General features: G+C 41.0%; 1 protein-coding gene across 1 annotated transcript in view; it reads right to left on the bottom strand.

The window, feature by feature from the left end:
* The window catches only part of abcc2 (ATP-binding cassette, sub-family C (CFTR/MRP), member 2), a gene marked incomplete in the record, with an annotated part of 16,372 nt that extends 1,934 nt beyond the window's left edge, over window positions 1-14,438 (bottom strand). The window contains 29 exon segments of the mRNA XM_053436979.1: window positions 529-672; window positions 788-889; window positions 1,042-1,118; window positions 1,121-1,167; window positions 1,284-1,483; window positions 1,599-1,754; window positions 2,838-2,992; window positions 3,411-3,630; window positions 3,751-3,853; window positions 4,014-4,149; window positions 4,620-4,797; window positions 5,030-5,197; window positions 5,334-5,510; window positions 5,720-5,846; window positions 5,976-6,042; window positions 6,155-6,239; window positions 6,323-6,469; window positions 6,565-6,702; window positions 7,267-7,332; window positions 7,960-8,214; window positions 8,728-8,905; window positions 9,508-9,680; window positions 9,816-10,071; window positions 10,152-10,207; window positions 10,313-10,438; window positions 10,999-11,139; window positions 11,245-11,391; window positions 11,904-12,080; window positions 13,505-14,438. Of these exon segments, the coding sequence (XP_053292954.1) occupies window positions 529-672; window positions 788-889; window positions 1,042-1,118; window positions 1,121-1,167; window positions 1,284-1,483; window positions 1,599-1,754; window positions 2,838-2,992; window positions 3,411-3,630; window positions 3,751-3,853; window positions 4,014-4,149; window positions 4,620-4,797; window positions 5,030-5,197; window positions 5,334-5,510; window positions 5,720-5,846; window positions 5,976-6,042; window positions 6,155-6,239; window positions 6,323-6,469; window positions 6,565-6,702; window positions 7,267-7,332; window positions 7,960-8,214; window positions 8,728-8,905; window positions 9,508-9,680; window positions 9,816-10,071; window positions 10,152-10,207; window positions 10,313-10,438; window positions 10,999-11,139; window positions 11,245-11,391; window positions 11,904-12,080; window positions 13,505-13,549 (4,047 nt within the window).
* Between the last annotated feature and the right edge of the window lie 1,295 nt (window positions 14,439-15,733).

Genomic DNA, 15,733 nt, shown 5'->3' with positions numbered 1-15,733 from the left:
AGTCTACTTTTCCAGATATGTCGCTGTGTGTTTGCAATTCAGAAGGAGCTGATTAAATAAATGAGCAGAGCTACGACGACTCGCTGAGATGCATACAAATATGTTTGATCCATTGTGAAGCAGGTAAGAGGACCTAAGATGAGTAGGCAGTCCTTCTTGTGTGTCCCACAATGCATCTGGGTTCACACAGCTAAAATAATGTGGCCACTTGCCTTCCAGACCACCTCCAAATAGGATCCGAGACATCGGTTGTGTTAAGACCTGAACTTACAGCTGACCACTTGTGATCAGATCACTCAGGATGGACGTTAATACCAGGTCTGAACGTGGTCTAAGGGAATTTTGATTCATCCTTCAACCTTGTTATACACACACAGTCATGTCTCAAATACTTCAGAGGACATTACATCGACTTGCATTGAATTCCTGGACAATTGACTGTTTTACTTTGTAGGGGAATTGCTTTTTTAAGGAAGAAAATTCCCCACACACAGACATACACACAAACACACGCACACACTTACGGACCTTCTCAGTGCCCTTGATGTCACAGGAGATTCCATGCAGCACTAGGTCTAATCCCGGTCTATAACGGACCATGTAGTTGTCAAACTCCAGCTTTCCTTCCTCGGGCCACTTCTCTGGAGGTCGGTTATCATTTACCCACTCAGCCTATTGAAAACAAAGACAAGAGAAGACAGGAGAAAGTGGTGGGAATGGTCTGCTGCAACATGTGGAAATGAGATCATGTTTTTTTAATATTGGGAAAAAACTCAATTTGTCGTACCTCGTTTTCTGTCTCAGAGTATTCGCTGACTCTCTCCACAGCTACGATATTGGTCTCCAGCTCTGTGTTCATTCTCACCAGCCAGTTGAGGCTCTGCGTTATCTGCAAAGTCCCAAGAGGAGAGGCCTCTGTTTACATGGTGAGCACTATAATACCTTATCATCACCAGAATTGTGAAACTGTAATAATCATTGCATTTACATAGGTATCATTATCTGCAATGTGTGTGATGCGAGTGTGTATCAGTGACTGACATTAAGGGCGGAGGATATCGACAGGCCGACCAAGCTGCTGTCCAGGGTATCTCTGTATATCACAGCTAGCAGAGCGAGAAAAACACCACCAGGTTTCCTAGGAACTCAAGACGGATTGCCAGCCATCTGTACGGTAAACAAACATGCGGAGAAATACACACACACATTAAAAGTGTCATCATTTGCTAACAAGCTCCCAAATTGAAAAAGACCGTATTTAGATTTGGTGGTGAACATCTGACCTGTTTGACACTACCCATGGGTAGACGCTCCTGAGGTTTAGATCCAAAATGGTTTCATTTTTTTCGAGAAACCTCTCTTGATGTCCGTAGGCTCTTATCACCGACAGACCCGACACTGTCTCACCGAAGTGAGAGTAAATAGGAGAGCGAGAGACAGAGTCCAGCCGACGTAGCTGTCTTGAAGAGTTTAAATAGAGGCGCTAGGTGCAGAGAGAAGACAAGACAAAATCAGTGGATTGTTGACAGACCCTTTCTCTCTTCAACATTCATTGTTCACATGACATTCTGTTATCTGCTCTATCTTGTTTCGCTTGCCTGTACGATGTAGTAGATCACAGCCAGAGGAACGGTGATGGCGATGAAGATAGGCGTGGCAATCCAGATGACCATCAGTGTCGACAGTACATTCAGCAGACACTGGATCCAGGAGCGAACAGACATAGGGATGGATTCATCTATCGTGTAAATGTCCTTTAGGAGGGTGAAAAAAGTTGGTGTTCATTAGAGGTGGCCCAAAGCAGATTAAAACAACACAACTTAAATTAAAAAAAAATTGTCAATGGGTTGGAGAGCCATAGCACCTGGAGGTTTACTTTAATTCAACGTAATCTGAGGGGACGCCAGGGAGAATTGAATTTGGGAAGTGATTGAGAAATCTTCTTTCTGTTTTAAAATCCTTAAATTGGTTGCCTGTCAGTTTCCATATTGATTTTATACATTTTTAAATACTTGTTTTTAAAGCCCGTTCTTTGTGGTCTTTCACTTACTTAGTTGTCTAGAAGTTTTAAGTTGCTGAACCAGTCGGGTCATGAGGCAGTTTTCATGTTTCTAGCCATTGGAACATTTTGATACTTATACAGACTTAAAACCTATGTCATTAGTCTGTCTTGTGATTGGAGTGTTTATGGACATTATTTGATCTGTTGCTTTGATTAATTTATTGTCTGTCCCCACCCCCCCATAAACTGTTGTTTTACTGTAGTTATCGTTATTGTTGGTCTGTTTGATTCATTTTTATTTAAATCTTTTTTATTAGTTTGTATATATTTTTTAATTTGTCATGTGCATTAGCCAGCATTTTTTTTTTTTACTCACTTTGCTGTTCACATTTGTTTAGCATATCATCACCTGAACGTGTGCACAAGGTGCTAAACACTAAGAGTTTGAACGATTGCTTAACTTATTGCAGGAGGAAGGGACACTGAGCTTAAAGGCGTCTAAAGTGTTTCTTCTGTATGTGTATTTGTCCATCATTTATTCCGTGTGGATCAGAAGCCTTGAAATCTCCATAGTAACTCAAGCTGCGGGCTGAACCGTTTTGTATGAATAGTGAAATGGGTTTAACAGTCCATCCGAGTAGTCTGATATATCCTGGTATGTCACTGAGACAACCTGAGGCAGTCTTGGACAATCTGCCCTCTTACAATTACATTTTTAAGAATATATTTGTATTAAAACGTCAAAAGGCAGCAAGGCAAGAACAAACAAGAAACGAAAGAAGAGAATGGGAAAAATGATTAAACACATATGAAAGAACACATGATCAAATTCTACCTTTGCAAAGCGGTTGACCACTCTTCCCAGTGGCGTAGTGTCAAAGAACACCATTGGAACTCGCAGTATGTTGTTGAGGAGTCTTGAGTGCAGAACACGAGAGGCACAGATGGAACCAGTGGCTAGGAGCAGTGTCGCAAAGAACGCAAAGAGAGCTGTCGTAAAAGGAGAGATTATTTTTTGTGTCATTATGCCCCACACATTGAAATCAATTTTCCAAAAAAACATGAGTAGCCTACGTGTTCTAAAAAATAACTAAAGTTAAGATTCAAGCGCATATTTCTCTATTTTGTACATTTGAGTTTTGCTCATCACCATCGATGTTAGAGCTAAAGGGAGATGTATTAAAGATGTAAAATCACGAATCACTTTGCTTGTACTGTCTTAATAGGGAAACCTGACATAAAATCACAGTTGGTCAGTTACCCTGATCTGACCTGATCTACCGCAGCATTTTAACATCTATATAAGAAAATTAACATGAACTGTAGAAATCCAAATTGCACAAAAAAAAAAGGGTGTAAAATAGGCATAACAAGCAATGGATACAGTGTGATTAACTTTTCCATTTACCCTGCACAAATCCAAGAGCTGCATACACTCCTATCCTGGTATCCCTCTGAGAGACAGGGTATGTCATGTTGTAGTAGACCACTGCATCATTGGTCCATTCACTCAGCCATAGACTCTGACCCACCGTGGCGCCGCTAAATGCAGCGAAAAAAACCACAGCGCCGATGGAATACACCCAGCCAATGGCTCGCATGTACTGAAGATACACTGAGAACTTCACCTGGATATCAAAGAGCAGAAAACGTGTTAAGAATACAAGTTTGACATTTCCAGTTCTAACTTTGTGTCATTTGTGTGGTTAAAAAAGTATTTTTAGGCGGACCGGGAACATGTATAATACCTGTCCTGTTTCCATAGTTTCTTTCTCTATTATCCTCTCGCCTTCCTTTATTTTCCCGGCAGACTCTAGTTCTCTTAAACTACTGCTTTTTCTTCGTCTGATACTAGAACAAATGGAAATAAAAAGAAATAAAGTTGGAGAAGAATATACAACAACACCCCTCTTTGACAAAATATTTATGAAACACACACACACACACACACACACATTGGGATGATTCGAACTCACTCACTCCCTCCCTCCCTCGCTCACTCAGCTCTAACCTTCCATTTCTCTTGCTGCGGCGGATGCTGTTTTCTCTCTTCAGCGTCAGAGTAACCGAGTCCTCCAAAGCCGAGTCAACGTGAGTGTCCTCGCTTTCAGAGACGAGAGGCAGGTCTTCGGTGTCTTGGGAACAGTCTGAGTAACCAATGGTCACACATTATACATCGGGACCAAAAAGTATTTTTTAGAAACTGTCTACTTGATCAACTTGACGATGCGTCAGGTGCAGCAAGGCAAGTGTATAAAGCCCAGTCAAGACACAAGGCAAATCAACAGAGAGAGCAGACAGGTCCGTGCAGTCAGACAGGTCGGTTACTGACAGACAGGTACGCCAGCCAAACAAAATGATTGGCCGTGTGTGTTACAGTCCTGCGAGGGCCACAGACCCCCGCCATTTCTTCTTTTTTTTCCAGACGGCTTTATTTATTGACGGCTATCGGGATGGGAATTTTGAACATATTGAAATATTGCCGACTCATAATCATTTAGTAAAGTATATATGGTGACAGGTGTGAGTTTTATCAGTTGCGTCCCTTAAAAACAAAAAATTGTGCGGCTTATGTTGAGTGTTGAGGATGTGAGAAAATAAAAAATAAAAAAATTACCTGAATAGGTCCGTTTTCTTTCTTCTTGGGCATATGTGTCGAGGAACTCAGAAAAAGCCCCTTTGTTGGCGCGTAGGATCTTGTAGGATCCAACCTCAGAAATCACTCCATCCAGCAACACCACTATTTCATCAACGTAAGGCAGGAAGCTCATGCCATGAGTCACCAGGACACGAGTCTGTGCAGAGGGACACATCGAGCCGTGGCGGTGAAACCATAATTCACTTTAAAAATGTTAAAACGTTTACTGCAGCAGAAGTCGTAGAAGGCCAGTAAATCAACGTTCACATTTACGATAAAAAATAAATAATCAGATAATGAACTGTTGCCAAGACACTGCTTTCAACAAATGGGGTCACAAGTGGTACATTTAATACAGATCAATGCTTTAATACAGGTTCAGTACAAACCTTGTCTTTGAGAAGTCCATTAGGTCCAATCACTTTCTCAAAGATATGTTTTCCCACATGAGAGTCCACTGCAGACAAGGGGTCATCAAACAGATAAATATCAGCCTGACTATAAACTGCTCTCGCCAAGCTAATACGCTGCTTCTGACCTCCGGAGAGATTGATGCCCTGAGGGGATTAAGAAAATATTAGATTATTATTAGGATATTTTACCAATAATAAATATATGAATCAATAAAATATCACAGTATCATATTAAGATCCATGAGGTCTCAAACACTTAATACCTTTCTAAGATTCTTACCTTCTCTCCAATCTCAGTCAGGTCTCCAGCAGGCAGCAGCTCCAGGTCAGGGCGCAGGGCAGTAGCCTCAATCACCTCCTGCAGCCTCTTCTCCTCAGTGGGAGAGCCGAACATGATATTGTCCCTCAGAGTGGCGTTTTGGATCCAGGCTTGTTGTGGCACATATGCAAGGGAACCCTGGAAAGGAAGACATGTAAGAGCCTTTCTATTCCTTCAACCACAAGGTGGACCAGCCTCCTACCAAATGGAACATTTTATTATGAAAAGGTTAAAAAGACTAACTTTACTCAGGGAGTTATTTTCTTAGAGTTGTTTGAACATTGCATGTCCTTGCTAAACACACATCTTAGTATTTGGCAGATATAATGTCAGAAATAAGATTTCACCTGAATGTTGACAGATCCCTTGATCTTGTGCATCTCTCCCAGGAGGGCTGATATGAGAGACGACTTTCCGGAGCCCACTGCTCCGACTACTGCTACCAACCGACCAGGCTTAATGTCAAAGGACACACTGGAAACATACAAGGAGCACATATATATGTCAATATCGTGAAAAACATAAAAAGACATTAAAAGACGTGTTTGTGGCCATATAACTGAATCATCAAACGTGCAAAGTGTTTAACAAAAACAGCCATACTCTGTAAGCAGAGGTTCAGCATCTCTTTCCCAAGCAAAGGAGCAGTCGCATACACTGATAGCAGAGTCTAACAAATGAAAACAGAAGCACAGAGAAGTCAGAGGAAGTTTACAGGTACAATCAAATAGGTAAATAAGCTTTGTTGCTCTGATGAGGAACACAACGGAAAGCTGACATACTGCAACTGGGGTCATGCTGCACAAGGTCGCTTTCAAGGTCTTCACCTCCCAGAAACTTTTCCAGGCGATCCTTAGACACTGCTGTCTGAAGTGACAGAGAGCAGGTTAGTCTGGTTCTGCGATAGTTTCTTTCGATGTGGGCTCATGAATGAATCGTGCTTCCCTTACTTGAACTATCATAGCAATGAGCATGGGCATCATGGAGAGGGGAAATCGTAGGAGGTTAAAAATCGAGATGGAAGTAAAAGCTTTCTCAGGAGTCAAAATGTTTTCCGGGCTCAGCAAAACGAACATTGCAAATGAGAGCACAGAAACCTGCAGAAAGGACAGTGTGAGGAAAAACAATTATTTGCAAAGACCATCCTTGAGCAGCCTCTTGTGCTTCTGTGATGCTCTTTCCCAGGACTCACCATAACTGGAGTACATATGAAGATGAGGCTAGAGACACTTGACAAATAGGCAAACTTTTTCATGACTTTAAGTTCTTCCTCCCTAATGCCTTCGACCTGCGTCTGGAAGGATGGCTCCCATGCGTACAGCTTCAAAATCTGGTGGAAGGACAAAGAGGGGGACGAGGGAGCAGGGGGCATTGCAGAGGGAAAAGGAAAAGGAAGGGTGGGGGAACAGAGAAAAAACTTTCATATCTCTTGCAGTCAATGGTAATAAACCACAGGAGGTTATTGCGGCACAATAGAAAACACTGCAGCGTATTTTTAGCTTTTTCCCTTTTGAGCGTAAAGCCTTTCATATGAGGATTGTCTCACTTGGAGTCGCCCACCTCCATTGATGTGGCTGAAATATTTTTACCCAGAAAAAAGGAGTAGAGGTGGTAATCGTGCACCTGTTAACAATGATGGGAGATATTAACTATGAATTAAAGGAAACATATTGTACTTTTTCACTTTCTCTTTCCTCTAGTGTGCTGTATAGGTTTTTTGTGTATGTAAAAGTTCTGCAAGGTAAAAAGTACAACGTCTATTGTAAAGGCAGCTTCAGTCCCCCACAGAAATCACATAGATTTATAGTCACGCATCCAAACGAAGGCAGGCAGGAGATTTCCTACATGCACTGTAAGTCAAGACAGAGTGGGCCAACTAAATAAGGAAACTCACCTTTATCCCATTGAGTATTTCATTCATACTCTTCAGTCTCTTGTCTTTACACTTCATGTTGTCTATCTGAAAATAGATCAATCAGAGAGAGAGGTTTAATTATTCAAAAAGCAACCTTTAAATCACCTTTTCTCAAAGCCGTTTCACATTTTTGGGAAAATGTCCTTGTCAAAAAATTTGAATTTCTCATGTCTCCAAGACAAACACTTTCTTAATGTGGTGAAACAAACGCTTGGCCCATTATTACCCCTGCGACTCCTACAGTGTTTTCTGGACTCAAACACTTCACCCACCCCTCTATGGGCATAGTGATGTGTAGATAATGAGTGCATTTTCATTTCTGGGTGAACTATCCCTTTAATTTCCGTTACCAGTGTGCAAAGACTGGAGCCACAGCTCTTTAAAAAAAAGGTAAATTTCTCAAATTAGGATTATATATGTGGCTGTTAGGCTTTCTCTCTACTGTTTGTCAAGTGGAGTCTACATACAGCAGAGCATTTCTGCACACGTCCAATAGAATAATGGGATGCATGAAAAATCTCATTGTTAATAATTAGTGACATGGAAATACAATAAACAAATACTTCTTGACTATAATTGTGGTTTGGTGTGGTATTTTTATACATTTGTCCAACAGATCATTATTTTCTCAAGCTTCGAGAACTATACTGGTTTAAACGCAATTCTGCTGACCTGGTAAAGTCTGGCCTTTGTGCTGAGCAGCACATTCAACGGCGCCACCAGCAACATGACGGCCAGTCCTATCAACGCAGAAGGTCCTATTTCCATCCACAAGAAAAAGATGGACAGGATGATCTGCAGAGGGCAGGACCAAATCAGGTGGATGAAGGACGTCACATCGTGGAAGCGCTGGGCGTCAGCTGATATCATGTTCATCGTTTCTCCGACCGTCGACTCTTTGCGGTTGTCATTAGACATCACCAGTGCCTTGGGAAAAGGGATGAAGAGGAATACGCTGGGTGAGATGCAACCGCAAGGGAGGAGGAAAGGAAGCAAGATGACGACAATGTGGTGAAAAGCTGCGATTGCTACTAGTATTTTTGTTAGTAGCTAAACAAATTATTTGACTGATGATGTGTGGTTATTATAACACGCACATACACAGTAAGAGACAGTGCCTTGCTAAGGGAGTTTAACTAGAAGGAAAAAGACACAACATATTGTTCTATTTGGCAGAGATTATGTGCTCATCATCTACCTATCATTTCCACTACTGTCTGGGGAAAGCATATCTACCATTCATCACCATCCTCTGATAAACTACAGCTTATTTTTAGTTTGCCATATTGACCTGAGACAGCTATTCACAGTTCTCCGTCATGGCAACAACAAGTGTACTCTTGTTTGTACTCTTCAAAGTACAAACACAGCTTTTCTGTATCGACCGAAATTACGAAGCTTTTATTTTGTAAAGTTGTGAACTTGGGTCACTCCTCTCACCTTTTTGTACACAGCATCCATGATGGCGGTGCGGACCTGTATCCCCAGCAAAAAGCAGCGTTGGAAGTATTGCTGCAGGCACAGGGACTGCAGAATGGCCACCAGCAGGAGCATCAGTGCATAGAGGTATCCCTCCCAGACATAGCTGGATTTGTCCTGAGTGAAGGAGATCATCGCTCTGGCAAAAGAAAATGGCAAAAAGTGATGACACAACACAAGGTACTGTGATATTTCAATCGTGTAGCTGCTGTATCCGTATTAAGTTTTATATTTTCCTTCATTTTGTTTACTGTTTACTTTCCTGACAATGTCCCCTCCCCCTGTGGGGCATGGTGAGATGTGTTGATGTTTGACCTAATCACTAACTCACTGAGTGATGAATGATTCAAGGGTTATTCACAAAAAAACAGCACAGCGGCTCTATTTTTACAGCTTCGAAGGACGTGAACTGAATTGTACGTGACAGAGTCTGTTTATAGGTTTATGTAGTAGTATGTAGTTGTGACTATACTGACTCCCTGTGGTATACAGTGAGGATATACCTCACCCTAACCCTGAGTCAATGATTGCATGAGTGCTGACAGGGGTGAGGGAGCAATGAGCAGTAAACAAAAATGTCTGCTTTATTATCAGTTAGGTGCAAGGTTACCATCTGGTTGTGTAAGGAGCAATTAAATAATCTCAATCAATCACAATCAATGAAAACAACACGTCAATCTGAACAAAATCAGAAACATATTCCGCCCATGATGAGGGGAGATTATTTGAAACTTGACTCACTTCAGAATTAGAGGGCTGACAAAGACCAGTACATCCTGCACAACTTTGAAGAAGGCAGATATGAGGAAATCGCTTTTACAGCTCTTGAAAATTGTTGGATACAGCCACGATTTTGGATAGTCAGCTTTCTCCCCCTTTTTCTTTTTTTTATCTCCTTTCTCTCCCTTTTTCTCCTGAAGACAAAAGGTGGAAGAACAATGAATCTGGCACAACAGGCAAATAACTCAATGGCTCTAGTATGTACAAAACCCATTTGGATTGGAAGAGTGTGTGTGTGTGTGTGTGTGTGTTTCTGTGCACACCCTCACCATCATCAACACATCCTGACTGACGCCCGCACTCAGGCTGTTGCTGAAGCCATTTTCGAAGGCGTCTTCCTTGGCTTTGGCACTTTTCTTTTCCCGTTTCTTCTTCAGTCGGGCTTGGAGGCGAACGCGAGCTGCCGCCACATCCTGCCGCATGAAAGAGTGAAATATTTTGCTGATGAACCCAGTGCTGTCAGCCTCTTTCAGCTCCCACATGTCCTCCTGAACCAGCGTATGCTTGCGACCCTTTAACACCATACTGAAGAGACAAAGAGACGTGTTTGATTACCAGAAATCGTGGTGTGTTTGTATATTTAATGGAGCAAATTCTAGGTTTACCTGTTAAACCAGTTGAAGGTGATTCTGCTCAGAAATGCAGCACCAGTCTCAGGATTCTGCAAATAGAAAAAAATGTAAAACAAACAGCATACAGGTTAATAACTAGCGATGTAAATTCTGTGCATTATGATAGAAAAGGCTTAAATTTGGGTTCCAGCTACCTTTTTTACTGACTCCTCCATTTCTGGGGGGACATCAGCCACACCAGAGAGAATAAGTTCAACCACTTGGAACCCAAAGGAAATGAAGAAAAGGCAAAAACGAGGGACATCACGGATCCCTCCCTCCTGAGGGAAAAACATATGTTTAGAGTCACTGGCAATGATTAAACAGAATAAACAATTTCAAGATACTCAGCCATGGCAATAAAGTGCTTATTTTGCTGTCTGTTCAAGTGTCCATTCTTCTGGTCCATTTTTAATTAGTTATTTGATGCAATAAAAAAAAGGATTAAACACCATGATTGACAGCTGTATTGCGATTGGTCGAGCATTGATATTGCAAATTCCTCCTCAGAATTCTATTACTGCAAAGACTCCAAATGACGTCAAAAGATGGCGGCACCCGTATCCAGGATAATTTTGTTAAATGGGACAAAGTGGAGACATGTCGTATGTATATTATTTAGCTTATACATTTTGTCTCATTTAAAAAACACAACATGGTTATAAAATGGATTTTCATTAGAGGGGGTCTTTCAGTGTGAAGTAGATGCAGCAGTGAGTTGTGCATTACTGATGAAGTACATCTGGTGAGTTGAGATGCATCAGATCAGATTGCATTACATCTTATTAATGATTGTTTTTTTGCTAGCTCTCAACTCGATCTGAGCTTTTTTGTGTCATACCGGCTTGATTGCCTCTCGTATCAAGGACTGGAAAGGGAAGATGTTGCACAACACGAGCAGCAACCAGAAGAGGAAGAGAATGGTGGAGTCAATTATTCCTTCCATTCGTCTCACTGCTTCCTGGCACAACAACAGAAGGATCTAAGAAAGAATATGTTAGAAGATTAAAAACATGCCATCTTTCCATCTAGGGCACCAAAGCATATAAAAAAATGAAATAAAAAAAATATATATATATATATATACCCATGTGACAGCATACAGGATTGGGTTTACGTAGTATACAGCAGAGTTTTTCTCAGTTGAAGGGTTAGCTTCCTGTGGACCATAGTCCTCTCCTATTGTGACTGCAAGGTCCGCAATGGCCGTCAGGAACAATAGAGACACCAAAAACTGAGGAGAGAACAGACAGGTAAGACTGGAGGCATGGAGGCCCAGTGGTTAGCACGTGGTTCTGGGTTCTGCCTTTCTATGTGAAGTTATGTTCTCCCTCTGCCTTTGTGGACGTTCTCCCACAATCCAAAGATCTTTAGCTTTGGAAAAATGGAGACTCTATATTGCTCTTAAGTGTGAATAGTTGTTTGTCTTTGGACTTGCAGCCGACTTGGTGTACCCAGCCTCTCGCCCAAAGTCAGTGACAGCCAAAGGAAAAGCGATATAGATGATGGATGGATGGATGGATGAAGACTCTAGTTGTAGGAGATACTCATAGTTTAAACTTTCAAATCTAAACATAATTGAACTTTATTTGATTCTGAATATTTTGATGAAGTAGAAGAAGTAAATGTGATTTTAAGAACTTTTAAAGACATAATGGGATGTTATTGTGGCCAACATATTTAATATATCATATTTTTCATAGAAAATGATGTTTTTCTGTTTCTTTTACTTTACGAATGCCTTACCTGTTTGCAGAGGTAAAGCTTGGAAAAGCGTTCTCTCTCCACTTTCATCCCCCCGCAGAGAGACACCAGGAGATACGGGGCACAGAGCCACAGGAAGCACAGGGGGATCCACACCAGCACAGTCTGCTGCAAACATGCTGGCAGGTCTGGGTCTTCTCTGAGCAAATAGGAGTCATTCTGAAGTGCAAAAAACACAATCATACACATGACTCATCCATGAACCTCTGGAGCCACAGGCACCACAGGGACGCCTCTTATTTCTCTGATTAAAATTTAATCAATGATGGTTTAGGAGATTACAGCCAATAAGTTGCTGCTCCCTACAGCGGCATGTTCAATGTGCACTGGTGATGCTAATGGGCAGAGAAGAAGATGATGTGAAAGGGCCCGGAAGCTGAGGAGTTTATTGCGTTATACGAGTAAGAGACCCTGGCAGAGATCAGAAAACTGTGCAGTTCTAACTCCTTAAAAACAAATTATATTCATTAGCGTTTTAAACAACTCAGTTTGACTTGATACATGATGAAGAAAAGCAGCATATCCTCTCATCTAATTTAGTTTAAAGAAGTGGAAACAAGAGGAAGAAAATACTAAAATGATGAATAATTCATAAAAATACAAAAAAAATAATTGTAAAGTCAAGTATGTATTTAATTATATAATGGTTATTTTTAAATAGAATGAGACAAACATTCTTGAGACAGAGTAAGAGTGAGTGCTGAAGTTATGGAACATGCCAAGTCATGTTGAGCTCATTGGTCACATGTTGACTGAGCTCACTGTGTACAAGGGTTGGAAACATAAAACGCTCATAAACGCATTATCGAAAATATTGTCACCTTTTACATAGCAATATTTTTCACACATTTCTTCCTTTTTTCTCAAAATCAATCATCATTTGGTAATAGTTTATTTGGTAAATTGAGTCACTTTTCTCTGGAACAATCTGCCTGAGATCTGCATCTTCTTTACAATCAAATTCCACACATTTATTTTCTCTCTGGCTTTTGGCAGTTAGAAGTGTGTTTGTGTGTGTGTGTGTGTGTCTGTTTGTGTTTGCGAGTGCATACCTTAGAGTGAATATTGTATTTCATTGCTGCATGGGTGAACGTTACTGAGTGTCAATATGTATTTTCTATGTCATCTGTTTAATGTATTCTATGTTTTACTATACAGCACATTAAATCTACCACTGTTTGAAATGTGCTAATCAAATTAAAACTGACGGATTGATTGGCCTCACACATCGTGCAGGTGACTGACAATAATATGAACACATGTACAAAATAACACAATAACAAACGTCCCGCAAGTTTTGCCTGTAGCCTGTTTCAATGAGGTAATAACTGTTATGTCAGGTCTCAGGGGGACAAAAGGAAGTTTGGTTTTATATGACATATGTGTTGTACTACAGGTCTTAGCGTCCATCCTCTATTTCATTATATTTGAGTACATTTACTGACTTGTGATCATATATATATGCGTGTCAGGTTATTCAAATCCCTATTCTAAAGAAAGTGTCATGTGAGCTCATCTTCAATTTTCCTCAACTACTAACTTCTATTTTTATCATCAGAATTTTCTCTGGTTGTTGAACTCACCCAGAAAACGGAGCCACAGTACTCCTCCAACGCTGCAGCACTCATGGCCCACACGTGTGGCTTCGGCTGCTCTCAGAAGACTAGACAACCAAGTTGCCTTTTGCCCTCTGCTGAAACGCCCCTGAGAGTGAGTCGAACCCTCCGTCACTCTCCCCTGTCCACCCCCACTCCAGAGACAATTGCAGGACGTGACTCTGAGGGGCTTAAAGCCATGAGGTTTTTAAGCAAAAAAAAAGCGTTGAGACTTCCTCGGGCAGAGAAAAATACGAGTCTGCCAAAACAGTTACTAACAATAACAGTGACTTATTGCTTAACTTGAGTCTCTCTTTCTTTTTTAGGCTGAAGGGGGAGGTTTATCCTCAAGCAGTCTTCACGGCTCTCCTGTCATCGGCAAGAAGCGCAAACCGACGAGAGGAGTCCTCCTTATGTAAACAATCCAGATGCAAATGAGAGAACTTGGAGCCTTCGAGAAGATCCAGCTTTTGCCCCACCTCTCAGACAGTCCTCTGTGCTCGAATGTGTCTAGAGTTCAACATTTCATGAATGGAGGAGGACAAAGGGAGAGACATACATAACATTGCAGAAGCTGCCCTGGAATGGTTTCCTTCTGTTAGGGGGACGGACAACCAAAAACATGAGAATGGGAGGGGTGCTCCAGACATCACATGTGTTTCCACTTTGCATGCTTTCACTCACTCTGAACCATTTTCAGCAGAAGTCCCATTGGATTCATTTCTGCTTTGCTGATAAAAGGCTGCTATCTAGTGGTAGATTTGGGAGAAGGGATATTTGTTGTTCTCCCTCTCTTTCCGTTTCCCATTCCGCTCGGGCAGGGCTTGACTTATACACATGTTGTTTACAAGATAATAAAGTCAAGAGACACATTAACTTTCCTGGTGAGTTCCCTCTCCAGATTCAGACCAAGGGTAGTGTACTGTGATGATCCTGAATACAGATAACCCACTGATTGGGTGAAGGCTTAATCATTACATGTTTGATAACAAAAAAATGGTGACCGATTGGCTGACTCATTGTGTGTACAGGCTCAAGGACAGCCACGTGACACTTGAAGCAAAGGTGAGCATGACCAGTGGCCTTAGGAGAGAGAAAAAGAGGAAGGTTATCATATATTCCGACGCCATATTTGACTACATTGTATGCTGGTGCCTGCATGAGGTAAGTGTGTATACATGAAGCCAGTCTTTCTCCCAAAGGCTCCTTGAACAAAGCATGAAGCGAAGTAAACTTGTGGGGAAAAGGTCCAGAGCAAAGAGACATCCAATACATATCCATACAAGTGGGACATGATCCAAGCAAAAATCCAATACATTTTGGTTCAGATCCGGATCAGGGAGCGGATCCAGGATTCTATTACATTTTTCCCCATTTTTGTTGATTTCTCATAGAATAATTTATGGAATTTGATAAAAGAAATTTGGCATGTTATATTTTATATAACTGATATTTATGAGTATGTGCTGTGTTTGGATCTAGGGAAGTTAAACGTGGTCTTGTAAGGGGACTGTTGGGACATGACTAACTGCCATTCTAGTTATCTCTACCAAGGTGGATGTTTTTGTCTGTTTGTTATTTAGCAGGGTTACACAAAAATGTCTAAAATGATTACAACGAGATTTGGCATTGGAGGAGGTATGCCCTCTCTGAATGCCCTAAATATAATAATCAAAATATGTGTTATACATAAGACCTATTAATCAGTTGTCACCTGAGGAAAATGGTATGAGATCTTGTATGCACTTTCTTTATTTAGTGTAATAGACAGTTCATGTCATTTGTCTATGCTATGCTCAGTCCTGCGCAAATAAGAAGGTAATTATCTTAATGATCCGCTCAGGGGAAACTCCATGTATACACAACCGCATGAAAAGCAGCAGTGCCAGGGGGAAACATGTAAAAGAAAGAATAAGAATAGAAACAGTATCCAAGAAATAAATTGGATGTATACAGAAATATATGATGAGATCTTTAGTTCTTGCGAGAAAGTAGTTTTTTTGGGGTCAGTTCTTGTACAAAAACAAGGTTTAAGCTGTGGTATGAAACTTTTTATTTGTGACTTCCTATTGGTCAGCTCGTCTACTTCATGACATCACAGGGTCATTGACTCTCAAATGTATGACTTATATTGCTGTTTGTGAAGTCACTTCTTACTGAGAGTTACTGAGACTTAAATGAACAGCCCCAACTCTAAACCCATGAACATTAAGATAA

This window comes from Pleuronectes platessa, chromosome 12 (assembly GCF_947347685.1).
Source record: "Pleuronectes platessa chromosome 12, fPlePla1.1, whole genome shotgun sequence".
In the NCBI taxonomy this organism is placed as follows: Eukaryota; Metazoa; Chordata; class Actinopteri; order Pleuronectiformes; family Pleuronectidae; genus Pleuronectes; species Pleuronectes platessa.
Note: the sequence above shows the minus strand (reverse complement) of the source record. Positions and strands in the feature narration are given on the sequence as shown.